The sequence below is a fragment of the Schistocerca cancellata genome, chromosome 7 (assembly GCF_023864275.1).
Source record: "Schistocerca cancellata isolate TAMUIC-IGC-003103 chromosome 7, iqSchCanc2.1, whole genome shotgun sequence".
Lineage (NCBI taxonomy): Eukaryota > Metazoa > Arthropoda > Insecta > Orthoptera > Acrididae > Schistocerca > Schistocerca cancellata.
Genome location: NC_064632.1, coordinates 235,775,445 through 235,798,781, shown reverse-complemented (window position 1 = coordinate 235,798,781; position 23,337 = coordinate 235,775,445). Strand labels below are relative to the sequence as shown.

Below are 23,337 nucleotides of genomic sequence, written 5' to 3'. Positions count from 1 at the left end.
AAACAGGCAGAATATGGTGCTGCAGTCGGCAGTGACTATATAAGGTGACAAGTGTTGGCACAGTTGTTACATTGATTGCTGCTGCTACAATGGCAGGTTATCAAATTTAAGTGAGTTTGAATGTGGTGTTACAGCCAACGCACAGCATCTCTGAGGTAGTGATGAAGTGGGGGTCATGCCATACGACCATTTCAAGAATGTACCGTGAATATCAAGAATCCGGTAAAACATCAAATCTCAAATATTGCTGCGGCTGGAAAAAGATCCTGCAAGAAAGGGACCAATGATGACTGAACAGAATCGTTCAACATGACAGAAGTGCAAACCTTCTGCAAATTGCTGCAGATTTCAACAGATTTCAACACTGGGCCATCAACAAGTGTCAGCATGTGAACCATTCAATAAAACATCATTGAAATGGACTTTCTGAGCCAAAAGCCCACTCGTGTACCCTTGATGACTGCATAAGACAAAGCTTTACGCCTCACCTGGGCCCATCAACACTGACATTGTACTGTTGATGACTGGAAACATGTTGCCTGGTTGGATGATTCTTATTTCAAATTGCATTGAGCGGATGGGCATGTACGGGTATGGAGACAATCTCATGAATCCATGGACCCTGCAGGTCAGCAGGGGACTGTTCAACTGATGGAGGCTCTGTAATAATGTGGGGCATGTGAAGTTGGAGGGATTTGGGACCCCTGATAAATCTAGATATGACTTTGACAGGTGACACGTACATAAGCATCCTGTCTGATCACCTGCATCCGTTCATATCCATTGTGCATACAAAAGGGCTTGGGCAATTCTAGCAGGACAATGTGACACCCCATATTTCCAGAATTGCTACAGAGTGACTCCAGGAACACTCTTCTGAGTTTCAACACTTCCACTGGCCACCAAACTCCCCAGACATGAACATTACTGAGCATATCTGGGATGCTTTGCAATGTGCTCTTCAGAAGAGTCTCCACGCCATTGCACTCTTACGGATTTATGGACAGCCGTGCAGGATTCATGGTGTCAGTTCCCTCCAGCACAACTTCAGACAGTTGAGTCCATGCCAAATTATGTTGTGGCACCTCTGCATGCTTCTGGGAGCAGTGCACGATATTAGGCAGGTGTACTGGTTAATTTGGCTCTTCAATGTACAGCTGCCATACGTGATACTGTCTTCTACTATACTTTTCCAAAACTGAATTTATGCATGAAGTTCCATCTTAACTATGACACTGCCTTGGTTATGCCATGCTTGTGACATCATATGTGTACTTTGAGACTACTTCTTCCGCAGATCTAAAAGACAGTAACAAGCCAGCTACAGAACATAATACAATATAAAAATTAGTTCTAAATTCCTAATACAGATTTCTCTCAGTCATAATGCAATTCCACAGCCTACATCATACTCATTATTATTTCTTTAATGTTTTGCATTGTACTGTTTCATTGATCTTCTTCGTATTTTTTCATATATTCAAACTGGTATGGAACAAGTCAGTATTATGAAGATGAGATGAGACAGCATGAATTAATGTGTTGATTATAAACCTATATCTGTTACAAGTGTACTGGGGTATACACACAAAAAAAGCTGTGAGCATATTACATATATACAGGGTTATTACAAATGATTGAAGCGATTTCACAGCTCTACAATAACTTTATTATTTGAGATATTTTCACAATGCTTTGCACACATACACAAAAACTCAAAAAGTTTTTTTAGGCATTCACAAATGTTCGATATGTGCCCCTTTAGTGATTCGGCAGACATCAAGCCGATAATCAAGTTCCTCCCACACTCGGCGCAGCATGTCCCCATCAATGAGTTCGACAGCATCGTTGATGCGAGCTCGCAGTTCTGGCACGTTTCTTGGTAGAGGAGGTTTAAACACTGAATCTTTCACATAACCCCACAGAAAGAAATCACATGGGGTTAAGTCGGGAGAGTGTGGAGGCCATGACATGAATTGCTGATCATGATCTCCACCACCGATCCATCGGTTTTCCAATCTCCTGTTTAAGAAATGCCGAACATCATGATGGAAGTGCGGTGGAGCAACATCCTGTTGAAAGATGAAGTCGGCGCTGTCAGTCTCCAGTTGTGGCATGAGCCAATTTTCCAGCATGTCCAGATACACGTGTCCTGTAACGTTTTTTTCGCAGAAGAAAAAGGGGCCGTAAACTTTAAACTGTGAGATTGCACAAAACACGTTAACTTTTGGTGAATTGCGAATTTGCTGCACGATTGCGTGAGGATTCTCTACCACCCAGATTCACACATTATGTCTGTTCACTTCACCATTAAGAAAAAATGTTGCTTCATCACTGAAAACAAGTTTCGCACTGAACGCATCCTCTTCCATGAGCTGTTGCAACCGCGCTGAAAATTCAAAGCGTTTGACTTTGTCATCGGGTGTCGAGGCTTGTAGCAATTGTAAACGGTAAGGCTTCTGCTTTAGCCTCTTCTGTAAGATTTTCCAAACTGTCGGCTGTGGTACCTTTAGCTCCCTGCTTGCTTTATTCGTCGACTTGCGCGGGCTACGCATGAAACTTCCCCGCGTGTGTTCAACCGTTTCTTCGCTCACTGCAGGCCGACCCGTTGATTTCCCCTTACAGAGGCATCCAGAAGCTTTAAACTGCACATACCATCACTGAATAGAGTTAGCAGTTGGTGGATCTTTGTTGAACTTCGTCCTGAAGTGTCGTTGCACTGTTATGACTGACTGATGTGAGTGCATTTCAAGCACGTCATGCGCTTTCTCAGCTCCTGTCGCCATTTTGTCTCACTGCGCTCTTGAGGGCTCTGGCGGCAGAAACCTGAAGTGCGGCTTCTTATGAGTTTTTCTAAATATCTGTAGTGTGTTGTTACCATATGTCAATGAATGGAGCTACAGTGAATTTATGAAATCGCTTCAATCATTTATAATAGCCCTGTATATCTAAAAACAAAGATTCTGTAACTTACCAAACGAAAGCGCTAAAACGTTGATAGAAACAATAACAAACACAAACACACACACAAATTTCAAGCTTTCGCAACCCACGGTTGCTTCATCAGGAAAGAGGGAAGGAGAGGGAATGATGAAAGGATGTGGGTTTTAAGGGAGAGGGTAAGGAGTCATTCCAATCCCGGGAGCGGAAAGACTTACCTTGGGGGGAAAAAGGGACAGGTATACACTCACACACGCACACACACACACATATCCATCCGCACATAAGAGACACAAGCAGACATAACAGCAGGCGCATGTCTGCTTGTGTCTCTTATGTGTGGATGGATATGTGTGTGTGTGCGCACGAGTGTATACCTGTCCCTTTTTCCCACAAGCAGACATATGTCTGCTGTTATGTCTGCTTGTGTCTCTTATGTGTGGATGGATATATATATGTGTGTGTGTGTGTGTGTGTGTGTGTGTGTGTGTGTGTGTGTGTGTGTGTGTGAGTGAGTGAGTGAGTGAGTGTATACCTGTCCCTTTTTCCCCCCAAGGTAAGTCTTTCCACTCCCGGGATTGGAATGACTCCTTACCCTCTCCCTTAAAACCCACATCCTTTCATCATTATTGTTTCTATCAACGTACCAACGCTTTCATTTGGTAAGTTACAGAATTTTTGTTTTTAGATATATTTTTCCCATGTGGAATGTTTCCCTCTATATATAGGGCATCCCAGAAATGCTGTGACATACGAGGGGCTGTACAGGGCATCCAGAGGAATGAATCAAGGGCAGGAACCCATGTCCAGAGATGTGCAAGTGTGTAGGGTAAAACTCATACACCCTTGATATTGTTTTGGTTCTCAATGGTTACCAATTCATTTATGATGAAAAGTACAATATATTTTCCCTAAAAGAGCTTGAAGCCATCTAAGTATTTATCTTTCTCTCAAAGGTCAATACAGAGACCTACTGTGTTATCGTGTACGTCTCTACTTCAAATAACCATATTCAGTCATAGTATCACTGTATGATGGTAACTTAATAAATAAGTAGGAAATACCAGATTAATGCATACTGTGTTAAATTTTGTAGCTATATGTTTCTAGAAGGTGGCAGTACATGTTGGATGGAAAACAGATTAGCGAATATCTGCCATTGCAGAATGGCAGGTGTGCTGGTCAGAAAAGTGCACAGTAGTGTTATTTTTAAGAGCCAAGGGACTGTCTATACAGGACATTTATTAGATAATGCATCTCAAATACAGTGTGTACAGTATTTAATGGGTAGCTGCATTCAACTGACTACGAAAATTCAACAAAATATAGAAAGAAGCACAAACAAGGAGAGTCCAGGTCATCAAACTGATGTACATCCAGCTATCAATGAAATACTGCAATTTGAATTATATCTCACAGATAAAATGACCAACAGGTTGCCACAGTCACCCTCATCCCTTCTGGCTGCACTCCAGTCTCATTGTAGATCAATTTCAATCAATGTGGTATGTAATGAAAGCTCATCACTAGCCTCACACAGGCTCAAAAAACACTTGATTGACTTACATGACCACTCTACTTTCTATTTATGGAAATATCAATTTTTTTAAGAAAAGCTTGTGTACATAAAAAGTAAAATTATTGTAAGAAGACTCTTCCAAAAATATGAAAAACATCCTAGTAGTTTCCACTACTATATAACTCACCCTAGACACAATGAGCTTGCCATGATGAAGTTATCCAAAGTCTCACATTGCAACTACAATGATTTATGTGCAAAAAGAAGTCTAGATGCCTTACTTACTTTCTGACTGAATTATAAGAACTATCCTCTACCTAGACAATGAGGTGAGTTGTGTGCTTACATTCTAATACAAATATTTAATGTGAAGGGGACTCACACGTTATCTGATCACATGTGCACTGTTCCCCTGAATAATAAATGTAAGAAAATTGCCTGACGAAGACCAACATTTGCTATTTGCTGTAGTTAAGATGGCTTCTTCCCTTTCAGATGGCTACAGACTCTTGGGATATTCTTCTTCAACTGTGTAGGTTATTGATACATAAGGAAATTGCCCAAAGGACATTGCCCAGAATGAGCATTTCAGATTGGTGTATGCAACATTTTAAGTGGAGCAGTGTAATCAGTTAGAAATGAGCATGACATTCATTTAAATGAAAATACAGTCTGTTAGTGGAGTCGATATTGCTGAAGTTCATTAGCAGCAGCATCACATACAAGCTCTCCAGTTCGCCCAGGCTCGCCTCGTGGTCCTCTACGTCCTGGAACACCAGATGCTCCCTGTGGGCCCTGGGGACCTATGGGTCCTGGAGGACCCTAGCAGTCATTGCAGTGTCACAAAATATTCTCAGCTATAAGTTTCACACTCTTTTAAGCTTAAAGTCTAAGTGGTAGAGACAAAACATTACAACAATAACTCAATGCATTCCAAAATTCTGTATGAAATTTCCTACAGTTGTTTCTATAATACATAAAGAATATTATTTTGGAAGTTTCTATAAGAGAACATACTATTAAAACAATTCCCATGTTGTGTTACCAGTTAAACAAACTACTTACTCAATGTCTGTTGCTGATGTGCTTGATTGCTGTAACAGTGGGAAATTTGATGAACAGGGCAAACAAATGTCTTTGCAAAAATAATGTGCTACTGTGTCCATTCCATACCCAAAATAAACAAAACAAAGCACAGATATATTAATTGGAATCCACATCTGGCCGGCCGCAGTGGCCGAGCGGTTAAAGGCGCTACAGTCTGGAACCGCACGACCGCTACGGTCGCAGGTTCGAATCCTGCCTCGGGCATGGATGTGTGTGATGTCCTTAGGTTAGTTAGGTTTAAGTAGTTCTAAGTTCTAGGGGACTTATGACCACAGCAGTTGAGTCCCATAGTGCTCAGAGCCATTTGAACCATTTTTGAATCCACATCAAACGAAAAATATGAACAAAAATCTCAACTATAGATATAGACAAAATTTTTAATTAACAGCTTAAAAGCTACTGTCTGGAAGTGCTCAGTACACAACAATTAATTGCATCAGGTTGGATTCCATTAGGAATCATTGTGCTCAGTGACCGTGAAATACACTCCTGGAAATGGAAAAAAGAACACATTGACACCGGTGTGTCAGACCCACCATACTTGCTCCGGACACTGTGAGAGGGCTGTACAAGCAATGATCACACGCGCGGCACAGCGGACACACCAGGAACCACGGTGTTGGCCGTCGAATGGCGCTAGCTACGCAGCATTTGTGAACCGCCGCCGTCAGTGTCAGCCAGTTTGCCATGGCATACGGAGCTCCATCGCAGTCTTTAACACTGGTAGCATGCCGCGACAGCGTGGACGTGAACCGTATGTGCAGTTGACGGACTTTGAGCGAGGGCGTATAGTGGGCATGCGGGAGGCCGGGTGGACGTACCGCCGAATTGCTCAACACGTGGGGCGTGAGGTCTCCACAGTACATCGATGTTGTCGCCAGTGGTCGGCGGAAGGTGCACGTGCCCATCGACCTGGGACCAGACCGCAGTGCCGCACGGATGCACGCCAAGACCGTAGGATCCTACGCAGTGCCGTAGGGGACCGCACCGCCACTTCCCAGCAAATTAGGGACACTGTTGCTCCTGGGGTATCAGCGAGGACCATTCGCAACCGTCTCCATGAAGCTGGGCTACGGTCCCGCACACCGTTAGGCCGTCTTCCGCTCACGCTCCAACATCGTGCAGCCCGCCTCCAGTGGTGTCGCGACAGGCGTGAATGGAGGGACGAATGGAGACGTGTCGTCTTCAGCGATGAGAGTCGCTTCTGCCTTGGTGCCAATGATGGTCGTATGCGTGTTTGGCGCCGTGCAGGTGAGCGCCACAATCAGGACTGCATACGACCGAGGCACACAGGGCCAACACCCGGCATCATGGTGTGGGGAGCGATCTCCTACACTGGCCGTACACCACTGGTGATCGTCGAGGAGACACTGAATAGTGCACGGTACATCCAAACCGTCATCGAACCCATCGTTCTACCATTCCTAGACCGGCAAGGGAACTTGCTGTTCCAACAGGACAATGCACGTCCGCATATATATCCCGTGCCACCCAACGTGCTCTAGAAGGTGTAAGTCAACTACCCTGGCCAGCAAGATCTCCGGATCTGTCCCCCATTGAGCATGTTTGGGACTGGATGAAGCGTCGTCTCACGCGGTCTGCACGTCCAGCACGAACGCTGGTCCAACTGAGGCGCCAGGTGGAAATGGCATGGCAAGCCGTTCCACAGGACTACATCCAGCATCTCTACGATCGTCTCCATGGGGGAATAGCAGCCTGCATTGCTGCGAAAGGTGGATATACACTGTACTAGTGCCGACATTGTGCATGCTCTGTTGCCTGTGTCTATGTGCCTGTGGTTCTGTCAGTGTGATCATGTGATGTATCTGACCCCAGGAATGTGTCAATAAAGTTTCCCCTTCCTGGGACAATGAATTCACGGTGTTCTTATTTCAATTTCCAGGAGTGTAATTATGATCTGGAATGAACACAGCAGTCAGTGAAATACAGGTCATTTTAACAATGTGTGCTTATACAAGATTTCTGGGTCTATATGACTAGCTACTAAAAGCAATGATCATCCCTGTACTGTAGTTGACATTGTGCTAGCACTGCAATAAAATACAGATTGATAAGGCGGCTGGTTGCAGTGTTCATTCCACATTATAATCACTAAATAACCCAGTAACATCATGTAAAGTGCTCTGCACGAAGAAAATGAACAGTATTTTTTGCAGCAGAAAACACACACACACACACACACACACACACACACACAATTCAGTTTTTCTGGGACAACCTTTTCTTCTTTTGTCTCTTCAGTGAATAGCGGTGGAATATAAATTCACAACATAATGTTATTTCAACAAGTAAAAATTGTTGCACAAGCCTTTACTGATTTTCACCACTTTGCCCTGAAGAATGCAGGTGAAACTCATGAAGATCATGACCTAGGGGAGAAAAGAGAGGCGTCATTATGAATGCAAAGTTGGTTGTAAAGAAACAGGGACAGATGTGGCTCAAGTAAACATAAGCAGACAAGCACCTTTATTCTTAAGACTAACAGAAAGAGAATTCACTAGAGAAAACTGTTGTTGTCATTGTTGTTGTGGTCTTCAGTCCAGAGACTGGTTTGATGCAGCTCTCCATGCTACTCTATCCTGCGCAAGCTTCTTCATCTCCAAGTACCTACTGCAACCTACATTCTTCTGAATCTGCTTAGTGTATTCATCGCTTCATCTTCCTCTTCGATTTTTACCCTCCATGCTGACCTCCAATACTAAATTGGTGATCCCTTGATGCCTCAGAACATGTCCTACCAACCGACCCCTTCTTCCAGTCAAGTTGTGCCATAAATTTCTCTTCTCCCCAATTCTAGTCAACACATCTTCATTAGTTATGTGATCTACCCATCTAATCTTCAGCATTCTTCTGTAACACCACATTTCAAAATCCTCTATTTTCTTCTTGTCCAAACTATTTATCATCCATGTTTCAGTTCCATACATGGCTATGTTTTGTAATTTAAAATCTCTGTCTTACCGTTGTGCAATGTAACTGATACCTTCCATGTCTCCAGATCTGTACAAGTTTAAAACCTTTCATGATTCTTAAACTAAATAATACCGATGATTAAATTGTGCACTATGCAGTATCAGCCAGTGAGCAGCTCCATTCATTCTTCTCCCCCCAGACCATATTCTAATACTATTTCTCCTACTTGGTCTTTTGCTGCTATTGAATTCCAGTTCCTCATCACAATTAAGTATTCATATCCATTAACTATCTGATTAATTTTTTTCTCTCATCACACATTTTTTAATTTCTCAATCATGAACAGAGACAGTTGCATATAAAATTATGTTGGTGTGGTTGAAGTTATTTTAGGTCTAGCTCAGCTCCAATAATGTGTTCACTATGCTGTTCATAGTAGGTTATCTATATTCTCATTTTCTTATTCATTGTTAGACTTACTCCTGCAGTACTCCAGTATTATAGTTAATTCATATATCAGTAGTACTACGATGGATAGGCCATGTACATGCTTGTGTGTGCACAAGAGGAGCTGGCTGCAGTTTGCGAACAGCTGAAAATGCTTTTGGTGATGGTCAGCTGTCTTCAGGCTGTTGCCTCAGGAGGGCAGCAGCAGTTGTGGAGAATCTACATCTACATCTACATCTACATCTACATACATACTCTGCAATCCACCATACGGTGCGTGGCGGAGGGTACCTTGTACCACAACTAGCATCTTCTCTCCCTGTTCCACTCCCAAACAGAACGAGGGAAAAATGACTGCCTATATGCCTCTGTACGAGCCATAATCTCTCTTATCTTATCTTTGTGGTCTTACCACGAAATGTAAGTTGGCGGCAGTAAAATTGTACTGCAGTCAGCCTCAAATACTGGTTCTCTAAATTTCCTCAGTAGCGATTCATGAAAAGAATGCCTCCTTTCCTCTAGAGACTCCCACCCAAGTTCCTAAAGCATTTCCATAACACTCGCGTGATGATCAAACCTACCAGTAACAAATCTAGCAGCCCGCCTCTGAATTGCTTCTATGTCCTCCCACAATCCGACCTGATAGGGATCCCAAACGCTTGGGCAGTACTCAAGAATAGGTCGTATTAGTGTTTTATAAGCGGTCTCCTTTACAAATGAACCACATCTTCCCAAAATTCTACCAATGAACCGAAGATGACTATCCGCCTTCCCCACAACTGCCATTACATGCGTGTCCCACTTCATATCGCTCTGCAATGTTACGCCCAAATATTTAATCGACGTGACTGTGTCAAGCGCTACACTGCTAATGGAGTATTCAAACATTACAGGATTCTTTTTCCTATTCATCTGCATTAATTTACATTTATCTCTATTTAGAGTTAGCTGCCATTCTTTACACCAATCACAAATCCTGTCCAAGTCATCTTGTACCCTCCTACAGTCACTCAACGACAACGCCTTCCTGTACACCACAGCATTATCAGCAAACAGCTGCACATTGCTATCCACCCTATCCAAAAGATCATTTATGTAGATAGTAAACAACAGCGGACCTACCACACTTCCCTGGGGCACTCCAGATGATACCCTCACCTCCGGTGAACACTCACCATCGAGGACAACCTACTGGGTTCTATTACTTAAGAAGTCTTCGAGCCACTCACATACTTGGGAACCAATCAAATATGCTCGTACCTTAGTTAGGAGTCTGCAGTGGGGCACCGAGTCAAACGCTTTCCGGAAGTCAAGGAATATGGCATCCGTCTCATACCCTTCATCCACGGTTCGCAAGATATCATGTGAAAAAAGGGCGAGTTGCGTTTCGCAGGAGCGATGCTTTCTAAAGCCGTGCTGATGCATGGACAGCAACTTCTCAGTCTCAAGGAAATTCATTATATTCGAACTGAGAATATGTTCAAGAATCCTGCAACACACTGATGTTAAGGATATTGGTCTGTAATTTTGAGGATCTGTCCTTCTACCCTTCTTATATACAGACGTCACCTGCGATTTTTTCCAGTCGCTCGGGACTTTACATTGGGCAAGAGATTCGCGATAAATGCAAGCTAAGTAAGGAGCCAATGCAGTAAAACCGAATTGGAATCCCATCAGGACCTGGCGATTTATTTATTTTCAACCCATTCAGCTGCTTCATGACCCCAGGGATGTCTATCACTATGTCCTCCATACGGGAATCTGTACAAGACTCAAACGGCAATATGTTTGTACGATCCTCCTGCGTGAAAGATTTCTCAAATGCTAAATTTAAAATTTCAGCTTTCGTTATGCTGTCTTCCAATGCCAGGCCAGACTGATCAGTGAGTGACTGGATGGAAGCCTTCGACCCGCTTACCGATTTTACGTAAGACCAGAATTTCCTTGGGTTTTCAGAAAGATCTTTTGCTAAGGTACGACGGTGGTAGTGGTTGAATGCTTCGCACATCGCTCTTTTTACAGCACCACAAATCTCACTAACTGTCCTCATTCTCCTGATCTTTCTTGTACCACGAGTGCAACTGCCTTTGCTTCCTGAGAATTCTCCGAATTGCGCTGTTAAACCATGGTGGGTCTTTTCTGTCCATAACCCACTTTTTGGGCACATATTTGACCAATGCGTGATTTACAATGTGTTTAAAATTTGCCCATAATTCTTCCACGTCCATCGTACCGGAAGTAAATGAAGTCGATTCATTTACTAAGTGGGATACTAACAACTGCTTATCTGCTCTTTCTGGTAAGAATACTCTCCTAGCCTTGTAACCATAGTCATAATGACACATCATGATCACTAATCCCTGTCTCAACACTGACACCGTCGATGAGGTCTGGTCTGTTCATGGCTACCAGATCTAAAATATTTCCATTACGTGTTGGCTGTCGATTTAGCTGCTCAAGACAGTTTTTGGATAACGTGTTCAAAAGTAATTCACACGACGGCTTGTCTGTACCACCTGTAATGAATCCATAGACATCCCAGTCTATACTAGTTAGGTTGAAGTCACATCCGACTCATATAGCATGATCCGGGTATTTCTGCGATACAGAATGTACACTCCCTTTGAATGATTCTAGAACAGTCACGGTGGAACCTGGTGGCCAGTAACAACACCCAACAATTAACTTTATTTCCCCTAGCCCTGTTAAATGTGTCCAGATATTTCACAATCACACTCTACTTCGACCTCAGTAGACACAACATTTTTGTCAACTGCAAGATACCACCTCCTACGGTGTCTAATCTGTCTTTCCGATACACATTCCAACCTTCACTAAATATTTCAGAACTTCCTGTCTCAGGGTTCAGCCAGGTCTCAGTCCCGAGAATAATTTGCATGCCACATGCTTCCTGGAGGCCAGTATTCAGGAACTTCATTCCGAACACTCTGAAAATTTACTGCTAATATCTTGATAGCTGAAGTGTCTTTACACTGAGCGCATCGTGATTTCCCTGCCTGCACGTTGACTGGTGAGTGTTCATCAGGACACCTCGCAGTACCGCCTAGCCTAAAAAACCCCCATGTGCATGCCACAAGTACTCTGCTACCCGAGTAGCCACTTCCTTTGTGTAGTGCACCCCTGACCTATCTAGGGGCGTCCTACAATTCCCCACCCAATAGCGCGAGTCTAAAAATCTGCAGTCAAGACCGTCACAGAGTCGACGAAGCCTCTGGTTGAGACCCTCCACTCAGCTCCAAACCAAAGGACCCCGATCGACTCTGGGAACGATGCTGCAAATAGAGAGCTCTGCTTGCACCCCGCGTGTGAGGCCAGCAGTCTTCACCAAATCTGCCAGCCACCTGTATGAACTGAGGATTGCCTCAGAACCCAAGTGTCAGGCATAATTTGTGCCGACGTGAGCAACTACTTGCTGATGACTGCACCCTGTACGTTCGAAAGCTGCAGGCAAGGCCGCCTCCACATCTTGGATGAGGCCCCCCAGCAGACAAACCAAGTGCACGTTGGAATTCTTTCCAGCCCTGTACACTATTTCCCTAAGGTGCTCCATCACTTGCCTAACGCTGGAGCTCCCAATAACCAGCAAGCCTTTGCCCCTGTGTGCCTGCTCGGGCCCTGCTGAAGGGGTGGCCAGCTGCCCACTGGCAGGACGAATGGGCGGGGCCAGCCAGACAGCCTTCACATTGACCCTCCGCCTCGAGCAACGCGAACGCGTTGCAGTCCGCCACTCATCCTGAGGCGAGGGCGGCCCCAACGCGCCGGGTACACTAGAAGGTGTCTCAGCGGCTGAGTCAGCAGAAGCAGCAAGCAACACCTGGGGTGTCTCAAGCAACGCGCCAGACCCTCTGCCTTTGCTGCACCTCGAGGCAGCAGACTGTGGCCAACAGCATGCTCAGCTGCTCGCGAACCGCGACCTGTTCCTCCTGCGCCCGCACACAGCATGCACACACCCTATCCATCCCACTGCTAATATCTAACGACTCTGTGAATTTATACCCTACAGCTATCAATAAGCAATATTACTCCTCTCAAATATGAGAATATGCAAGGATTTTATGTAATTAAATATGCAAGGGCACAAACACTCGGAAAGAAATTAAGAATCAAACTACAAAACAAATATGAAAGCTAAATATGCGACTTGTTACTGCACTGCTGCTGCACTGATACTTCACCAGTGGCTGCTCAAGGCTCACTGAGCTGTGTCAAAAGCACACTGGTTGTCCAAAACAAACAACTGACTAACGACTACGCGAATTTATACTCCACAGCTATCAATAAGCAATATTACTCCTCTCAAATATGAGAATACACAAGGATTTTATGTAATTAAATATACAAGCGCACAAACACTCGGAAATAAATTAAGAATCAAACTACAAAACAAATATGAAAGCTAAATATGCGACTGCTCAAGGCTCACTGAGCATGTGGTGCAGTGCATGAGATACCTCAAGTGCTGCTTCTTTTGCCCACAAGCTCTTCTTCTGAGGCACCTTGCAGTGTACCCAACACATGGAGTCGCCCTCACCACATGGTGAGTGGTGGGTGGTAACACATTCGCGTTGACTGAGGAGGGAAGACAATGTTGAGCCTGGCTGTGGCCTCACCCATTCACCCTGTGACTGGACAAGAGGCCACTCCTCCAGCAAGATCCATGAAGGCACACCAGGTGAGGGGTTTGTTAGTCATCAGGAACCACAACGTTAGGCCAGGACCAGAAAGAAATCCCATGTGCACTCAGTATGTCTGTTGGGGGCCTTATCCAAGATGTGGAGGAGGCCTTACCTGCAGCTACTGAGAGTGCAGGGTGCAATCTGCAAGTTTTGGCTCACATCAGCACCAATCATATCTGTTACTGAGGTTCTGAGGCCACCCTCAGTTTGTATGGGCAGATGGATGAAGTCATGAATGCTGCTGGTTCCAAACACAGGATACAAGAAGAGCTCACAGTCTGAAGCAACACAGCCAGAACTGATCAGGATCCTTTGGTTTGGAACCAAGTGGAGGGCCTCAACCAACGCCTCCCTTGACCCTGTGATGGTTTCATCTGCAGATTTCTGGACCAACAGTATATGGTGGAAAATAGCAGGACTTCTCTTGATAGGTCATAGGTGTACTACACAAAGGAAGCAGCTACTTAAGTAGCAGAATGTTTGTGGGATGCACATAGAGGTTTCCTAGCTGAGATGGTAGTTTTAAGTCCTCTGATGAATGCTCACCAGACGATACACAGAGAGCAAAATTAGACCATCTACAAAGTACACTTTAACTGTCAACATTTTAACTGTAAACTGTCAAAATATTTGCAACAAAGTTCTCGAATTTACAGTCCTCTATGAAAATTGTCATGCTCAAATTATTCTTGAAACCAAGACCTGGCTAAAAGTAGAAAGCTGTGAAATATTTAGTGGAGCATAGAAAATATATATATATATATTTAAAAAAAAAAAAAACAGATTAGATACCACAGGAGTAGTTTTCATTGTAGTTGCCAAAAATATTGTGTCTGTCATGGTCAAAACTGACTGTGAAGTCACCTGGATGCTTGTAACAGGTCTAGGTGCACTCAAGTTAATTATCAGATATTTTTACTGGCCACCCGATTCCGCCATGACAGTTTTAGAAATCTTTCAAAGAAAATCTATGCTCAGTAGTGCAGAAATATCAGGACACACAATGTTAGTTGGAGGTATTAGCAGACAGGCAGGGACTGTGATCACGACAATATCATAGCAATATGGTTACTAAAGTTAATAAACCTATGAAGAAGGCTAGGAGAGTATTTGTGCTAGAAAGAGCAGAGAAGCAGTTGCTAGCATGAACGGGCCTCATTTAATTCCAGTATTATGGACTTGGAGTAATTTTGGACAAAATTTAAACAGATTATAAGTTCCTCCTGGGACAAACATGTGCCAAATAAGTGCACTAAAGATAGAAAAGAAATACTGTGGATTAACAACAGAAGTAGGAAATTGTCAAAGAAGAAGAAAATGTTATACTAACAATTCAATAAAGAACTTGCAAATGATGACTGGCAGAAGCTAGTAAAAATGCATGCATGTGTAAAGAAATCCATGTCTGAAGCATACACCATACTGCCATCATCAGACCTCAGCAAAAGAAGTTGCCGAGAACCTGAGAAAAATCTGGTCCTTGTAAAATCACTAAGCAAATTGAAGGCTTCTATTCATTGAGTCAGTGACCAGTTTGGTGTGGTAATAGAAGACAACAAGAGGAAAGTCAAAGTTTAAAATACCAAGTTTAACAAATTATTCCCATACCAGGATTGTATGAACATACTGTCAATTAAACCATTGTACAGACTCCTGTGTGGAGGACACAGTAATAGGCATCCCTGCTGTAGAGAAGCGTTCGAAAGAGTTGAAAACAAGTAAGTCAAAAGGTCCAGATCACAGTTTACAGGCAGTACACAGAGACATTGGCCCCTTACTTATGAACTGAAAGGGTTGAAAACAAGGCACTTGCATGGAAACATACTGAGATAATTAGTAACCACAAAATATTTCACCTGAAATTACGTTTACGAAACTGCAGTCGTGCTGAGTGAAGTATAGCTGAAAGTTGGCAGGTCCCAATAGAATCCCAGTTTACAGATAGTACTCAGTGACACTGGCCCCTTACTTAGCTTGCAATTATCATGAATCTCTCACCCAGTGCAAAGTCACAAGCAACTCGAAGAAAGTGCAGAATGGTAAAATAATGAAACCACAAAAATAACAGACCAGTATCCTTATCATTGGTTTGCTGCAGAATATAATAAATTTCCTTGAGACCAAAAAAAAAAGTTAAAAAGTTGCAGGGGACTCTGTCCAATGAATACAGTGGCTGAGGCAATATAACAGTTTTGGTTTTAGGAAAAAAAAATAGAGAGGGAGAGGGAGGGGGAGGGAGAGAGAGAGAGAGAGAGAGAGAGAGAGAGAGACATGAACAAGCATTGAGGTGTGAATCAGAGCATTATCATGATGCAATATCCACAAGTGGTGTTGGCACAATTCTGGTCATTTTCATTGGACTGCTCCATGCAAACAGTGCATAGTTTCCAAGCAGTATTCCTTATTGACTGTATGATCATAAGGTAGGAACTAATGATGCACAATCCCATTGTAATTGAAAAAAAACAGTGAGGGGAACCTTCACATGACTGAACTCGAATTTTTTTTAGTCTTGGCTCTTCAGGCGGTTTCCACTGGGACAAATGGGCCTTGATTTTGATGTTATATAACCTGTTTTTTTTCAGTTGTTATAACCTTCTTTAGAAGTTATGGATCATTGTTGACTTCATTCAGCAATTTCTGAGCAATGTGTACACAACATCATTTTTAGCTGAAATTCAACAATTTCAGAACAAACTTTGCTGCGACACATTTCATGCCCAAAACATCTGAAAAAAATGCTGGGCATGAGCCAAAGAATATGTCAACATTGTCAGCAACCTATCTGACACCGGTTCAGGAATTTTCCAGAACCATTTTCTTTACTTCCTCCACAATGTTATCAGTAACTGATGTGCTGGGGTGTCCACGGCAGCTGTCATTTTTAACTTCTTCTCGACCCTCTTTGAAATGTTTTACCACTCATAGACTCTTGTCTTACTCATAGCAGATTTGTGAAAAGCCGCAGTTGACATTTCGAAGGCAGTGCTGCACATTATTCAATTTTTCACGCAAAATTTAATGCAAATTCTTTGATTCATCTTTTTCAAAAGTAAAATTTTTCCGAGCACTTGAAAACAAGTGTAACCTTTTCAACTGTAGACCAAGAGTGAGGCTCCGGTAATTATGCAGGGTCTTCACAAGATAGGAAAGCAGCATCAAACCAGTCTTCGGACTGAAGGGAACAATAATTATGACAACAGCAACAATAACAACAGCAGCAATTAGGAATTACCTTTCAGGTCAGAGTTTTTCAGCCCTATCACTAACAATTTGATTTCTCATGTTCAAAATCCATTTTCTTCAAACCTCTTTTATATGAATGTGAAAGACTGTAATTCTCACATGCAAATAAATCGCCAGTATATGGAATGTATGTGGTGATGCAGGTATCTTTAGTGAAATGAGTTTCAACAAATGCCTTACTACCTCCCTGAACTACAAACTAAAAGAAAATATGGATAACTTTAAAAACTGATATGAAGACACTCTGTCTAGACCATTACACATGCAAGACAGGATGTCCCGGAAAGGAAGGCAATGGAGATTGGCCTTGAAGAAACAAGCTTTGCTGTGACATGTTTCATGCCCAAAACATCTGAAAAAATTGCTGGACATGAGCCAAAGGATATGCCAACATCATAGCAACCTCTCTTATGGTGATTCAGGGATTTTCAAGAACCATTTTCTTTACTTCCTCCACAAGTTATCAGTAACTGATGTGCTATGGTGTCCATGGCAGTTGTCATTTTCAACTTTCTCTCGCTCCTCTTTGAAATATTTATACCACTGAAAAACTCATGTCTTCCTCATAGCAGCATAGAAGTTTGGAAGGTAGGAGATGAGCTACTGGTAGAATTAAAGCTATGAGGAAGGGTCGTGAGTCGTGCTTGGGTAGCTGAGTCGGAAGAGCACTTGCGTGCGAAAGGCAAGGTCCCAAGTTTGAGTCTAGGTCCGGAACACAGTTTTAATCTGCCAGGAAGTTTCATGATTGGCCTTGTACAAGTTAACAGATATAGGAGGCTCTTATTTATTGAGGGCCACACAGAAACAATATCAAAGGAAACAATAGAGACAAAGCTACCGGTGTTTTCCTCTTTGAAGAGGAAATATGGAAGAGACATAATATGTAAAAAGCTAAAAATAAAGCACAGTGCACCTGAAATACATCTTGTATGCTATATCTTCTTTAGAAAATATAATGTGCAGACTAGTTTGTAGAAATCATTGAATGACAAAATAATTATACAAATCAGAAATTGAAGTAGTGCTGTAAAGTAAACAAACAACTTTAGAAAAATAAATGAGAAAATATGAATGAATCTGAAAATACACTATTGTAATCCTGAATGCAGGTTTGGAAATGGTATAATCAAGAAAATTTCCAAACAGGAAGTGTGCCTGCAGAAATAATCTTCAAAGCAACTTTAGATAACCATTTTAATTTTGATTAATTACACTCAGTAACTTAAAATGATAAAAATGTTCCTTTTTAATAACACAGAAACTTACATCAGTTCCATTAAAGCCAGGAGGTCCTTGCGGACAAATTGTCTCACATGCTGCAGGAGGAGGTGTTGCCTGAAACACCACAAAAGAATCATCTAGGAAGCATACTAAAGACACAACATTATATTCCCAATATTTTATCAATACACTAAAGGGATAATGTCACACAATTACACTATGTGTAAAAGATTTATTTTGCACTTACTTTTCTTGGTAACTCATCACAGGTTTCTCGTTCAGGGCGAGATGGATCACAGTTCAAAACCATCCATTGCAAATCAACCTGAAGGAGAAATGAATGATGAACTCATGCACTTATAAAATAATCATGCAACAAAATTATATTGTCTGTTTCAGATATATTCTTATGAGTCAGAGAAACAGTACCTCATTATATTTAAAAATATAAGGAAGAAACGAAATATGAGACTTTCCAGAACATGTCAATGTTCCAACACAACACACATTTATATAAGAATTTGTTCATAAATTATTTATGTACTCTTACCACTTTATATTTGTCTCCTGTTTGATGTTCATTACAGTTATTCACATTTCAATCCACAACTCCTAGTTGCAAAATTGAAGTAGGTTGAAATTATTAGAAATCCTACAGGTCTCTTTGATGATCTGATAACTCTGAAATGCTTCTGCAGGTTATAACAACAAGGACTACAGATCATTTTGTTTGACTCATAGTTATCATCTTCCAGAAAATGCCTGGCATACATTGAATACCATAAACTGAGTAAGTGTAAAATAATATGCACTAAAGGAAAAACAAATACAGCTAGAACTTCCAGTTACTTGTATTCTATTTTATAATTCAAGCAGAAGGTTAAAATCTTTTTCTTAAGTATTTTCATAGGCTTGTCAACAGTTTATTTCAGTCAACTATGTATTGTGCATCATTCTAGCAAATAGTTTAAAGAGGGGCAACTTTTTGTTAGTTTTAGGATTATGCTGAAACATGCCATTTATGTACACATATAGCATAGATTTAATATATTCAGAGAGACTCAAGAAAGAAAAAATCATATATCACTCATGGAAGAGAAAAATACACAGACTGGAAGAAACAGAACTTTGTATAGGAGAGTGCAATAAAATTATTTTCTAGGTCACCAGGTAACTATGACCACAATAACATCCAACTGCCGGTGGCCCATACATTCACATTTTTTATTGCCTCTACCTATCAATAAAACGTGGTTCAGTGAAATTATTAAAGCTTGTAGCTGAATGGAACTCATGATGCACATTTTGGGAAGTGACGTATGTTGAGTAATAAGAGACATTGAGTGCAATAATCTCATATTCCGTAGTCACTCAGGTTTCACTGAAAGCAAGTTGTGAGCGCATTAGTGCTTTCATGCTGTGTGATATGTTACGACTATTATTCTTATTTTCATTTTTGGAGCTTTTAACAAATGTCATTTATGACAGATACACTAGTAACATTCCAACCTGGAGTTTCCACTGTTTGTAATTCACTAGTAAATTCCACATGTGATAATATTCTGAGCTCATAGAACAGACAGCTGCAAAAGCTTCTTCCTGTGTGTCTGTAGCATACACAAGAGTTTCTGTATCTTTGAAAACTGCAACTTAATTCAATGACATCTAAAATTTCAGGTGACATAAAATTTTAGGGTCCTCAGCATGGATAAGCTATTGTGGCTGGTTACACAAATTATAATGTAACTGAAATTAGTATTTTATATAAAAATTTACTCAAGTTTCATTTATTATAAGCTAATAAAAGAACTATCCTATTTCATACCGAATGAAGGTAGTCCACCTATAAACTCTGTCAGAGTGATCTCATCCCAGAAGTCCAACACAACCTCCAATCCCTGCTTAAAGTCTCAGGCCTTTCTGACAACCTCTCCCCTGAATCCATTTCCCTCCTCACCCCAATGACCCCTGCACATCCATCTTCTACATGCTCCCCAAAATCTACATTGTGGCTGGTTATTGTGCCCCCACTGAAAGGATTTCAGTCCTCATTGACCAACACCACCAGCCAATAGCCCGCAATCTAGCCTCCCACATCAAATATGCCAACCACTTCCTTCATGGCTCTCCACCATCCCCACACCTTTATCTTCTGGATCCCTACTTGTCACTGTTGATGCCACCTCCTTATGCACTTACACTCCACATGACCGTGGTCTTACTGCTATTGAACACTACCTCTCTCAACGTCTTTCAGACTCCAAACCCACTACCTCATTCCTCAAACACCTTACTAATTCTATACTAACCCACAACTGCTTTTCCTTTGAAGGGCAGGACTACAAACAAATGCACAGCCATGGGCATCCGCATGGCACCCTCCTATGCCAACCTGTTTAGGGGGAATTTAGAGCAGACCTTCCTAGCTTCCCAAAACACCAAAGCCCTAGTCTAATTCAGGTTCATTGATAATATCTTCATGATCTGGACTCAGGGCCAGGACACACTATCTTCATTCCTTAACAACCTCAACGCCTTCTCTCCCAACCACTTCACCTGGTCTCCTCAACCCAGTGTGTCACCTTCCTAAAGTTGACCACCTCCTCTCTGTAGGCTCCATCCACACCTCTGTCCACATTAAACCCATCAACAATACCTGCAGTTCAACAGCTGTCATCTTTTTCACACCAAAAAATCCCTCCCATACAGCCTAGCTGCCCGGGGATGGCACATCTGCAGTGTCAAGAACTTCCTTTCCCAGTTTGCCAAGGGTCTCAAAAACACCTTGACAGACAGTCACTAACCCCAAACTTAGTCTGCAACCAGATTTTCCATGCCATATTCCCGTGTCCCCCCCCCCCCCCCCAAATACTCCTACCATTCCCAAGAAAGAGGCACCACCACCTTTTGCGAACTCCACAGATGGGAATTATCCTTACAAACATTCTCTGCTCCCATAATTTTCCCGGCCTCAATCTACTGTAATACACTGTTCCCACACGCTCCACCTAACAGTTTCCATCCCCTCCGTCCTATCATCTCCTCCCCATTCTTATCTCCCACTCTCTGTTTGCTGCCCTCTGCCAATACTCCTGCCCTTCTTTCCCTGCTCCTCTCCTTTTTCACACCTTTTTCCCTGCCTCCCTGCCCCACAACCTCCTGATGTTAAGCCTATTGGCATCCTGGTCCCTGCACACTCCACCAGACAGTGTCCATCTCTCCCCTATTCCTTCCCCTTCCCCAGCCCCTCTACATAGTTATTTGCATCCTATGTGATAGCTGCATCCCAGCCTGAGCCATGTGTGTATGAGGTGTGCTTGCTTGTGGGTAAGAATGGTGTGTGTTTCTCTTTGGCTGATGAAGGCTGTGGCTGAAGGCTTTATGTATGTGTCTGTTAACTGTGCCTGTCTGCAACTTAACATGTCTTCTTTATGGTAAGTAGCAATCTATCTTTTCATACATTGTTAAATGAAGGCGCTATTATTTACAAAGTTGCTGTAAATAAATATAGTTTGGCTTTTTGAATTTTATTGTACTAATGTTTGATGCATCTGCTACACTGATTTTAGCATATATTAAATTGTGGCATTTTCAAATAGATGTAAGAAAATTTTCTTACTGTTGTGTAGCATCTGGTGACTTACATCTTCACAAATTAGAATTACCCTGTCGGGCCCATGTGGTTGGCACTATTAACTGTTTTGAGTCCTCTTCCTACATTTTATTTACTTTGTTAACACATAAAAGTTGCTATAGCCTTTAAAGTAGTAGTTGTGGTTTTCAGTCTGGAAACTGGTTTGATGTATCTCTCCATGCTGCTCTATCCTGCACAAACTTCTTCATCTCTGAATAACTAATGCAACCTAAATAAATAAACCTATACCCTTCTGACTCTGCTTACTGGAGTCATCTCTTGGTCTCCCAAAATAATTTTTGCTCCCACACATCCCTCCAATGCTAAATTGGTGATCCCTGTTCGTCTCCGATTGTGTCCTGTCAACATATCCCTTCTGTCAGTCAAGTTGTACCACAAGTTTCTTGTCTCTCCAGTTCCATTCAGTTCCTCCTCCTCAGTTATGCATTCTGTCCATCGAATCCAGCATTTCTCTGTAGAACCACATTTTAAACAACTCTGTTCTCATCCTGTCTAAACTGGTTATTGCCCATGTTTCACTTCCACACATGGTTACACTCCAGACAAATATCTTCAAATAGGCTTTCTAGCTATTAAATCTATTTTCAATTTTAACTAATTTCTCTTCTTCAGAAATGTTTTTCCTCCCATTGCCAGTTAATATTTTACAAAATGGCTCTGAGCACTATGGGACTTAACTCCTGTGGTCATCAGTCCCCTAGAACTTAGAACTACTTAAACCTAACTAACAGGTACATCACACACATCCATGCCTGAAGCAGGATTCGAACCTACGACCGTAGCGGTCGTGTGGTTCCAGACTGTAGCGCCTAGAGCTGCTCGGCCACTCTGGCTGGCTAATATTTTACATCCTCTCTACTTCTTAAAATTTAACATCCTCACTACTTTAGCCGTTTTGCTGTCCAAATAGTAAAACTCATCTACTGCATTCAGTGTCTCATTTCATAATCTAATTCCTGCATTTTCTGATTTAATCTGACTACATTCCATTATCGCTGTTTTGCTTTTGTTGTTTTTCAGCTTATATCCACCTTTCAAGACATCTACATCTACATCTACATCCATACTCCGCAAGCCACCTGACGGTGTGTGGCGGAGGGTACCTTCAGTACCTCTATCGGTTCTCCCTTCTATTCCAGTCTCGTATAGTTCGTGGAAAGAAGGATTGTCGGTATGCCTCTGTGTGGGCTCTAATCTCTCTGATTTTATCCTCATGGTCTCTTCGCGAGATATACGTAGGAGGGAGCAATATACTGCTTGACTCTTCGGTGAAGGTATGTTCTCGAAACTTCAATAAAAGTCCGTACCGAGCTACTGAGCGTCTCTCCTGCAGAGTCTTCCACTGGAGTTTATCTATCATCTCCGTAACGCTTTCGCGATTACTAAATGATCCTGTAACGAAGCGCGCTGCTCTCCGTTGGATCTTCTCTATCTCTTCTATCAACCCTATCTGGTACAGATCCCACACTGCTGAGCAGTATTCAAGCAGTGGGCGAACAAGCGTACTGTAACCTATTTCCTTTGTTTTCGGATTGCATTTCCTTAGGATTCTTCCAATGAATCTCAGTCTG

The 23,337-nt window shown here is 42.2% G+C and overlaps 1 protein-coding gene across 3 annotated transcripts in view; it reads right to left on the bottom strand.

Annotated features, from left to right (window-relative positions):
- LOC126092137 (collagen alpha-1(IX) chain-like) overlaps positions 1-23,337 on the bottom strand; it is a 362,152-nt gene that overhangs the window by 124,132 nt on the left and 214,683 nt on the right. For all 3 annotated transcript variants that reach the window (XM_049907597.1, XM_049907598.1, XM_049907599.1), the window contains 2 exons: positions 18,359-18,436; positions 18,157-18,225 (listed from right to left, as the gene is read on the bottom strand). In XM_049907597.1, coding sequence (XP_049763554.1) covers positions 18,157-18,225; positions 18,359-18,436 — 147 coding nt within the window. The remainder of the gene's footprint in view (positions 1-18,156; positions 18,226-18,358; positions 18,437-23,337) is intronic.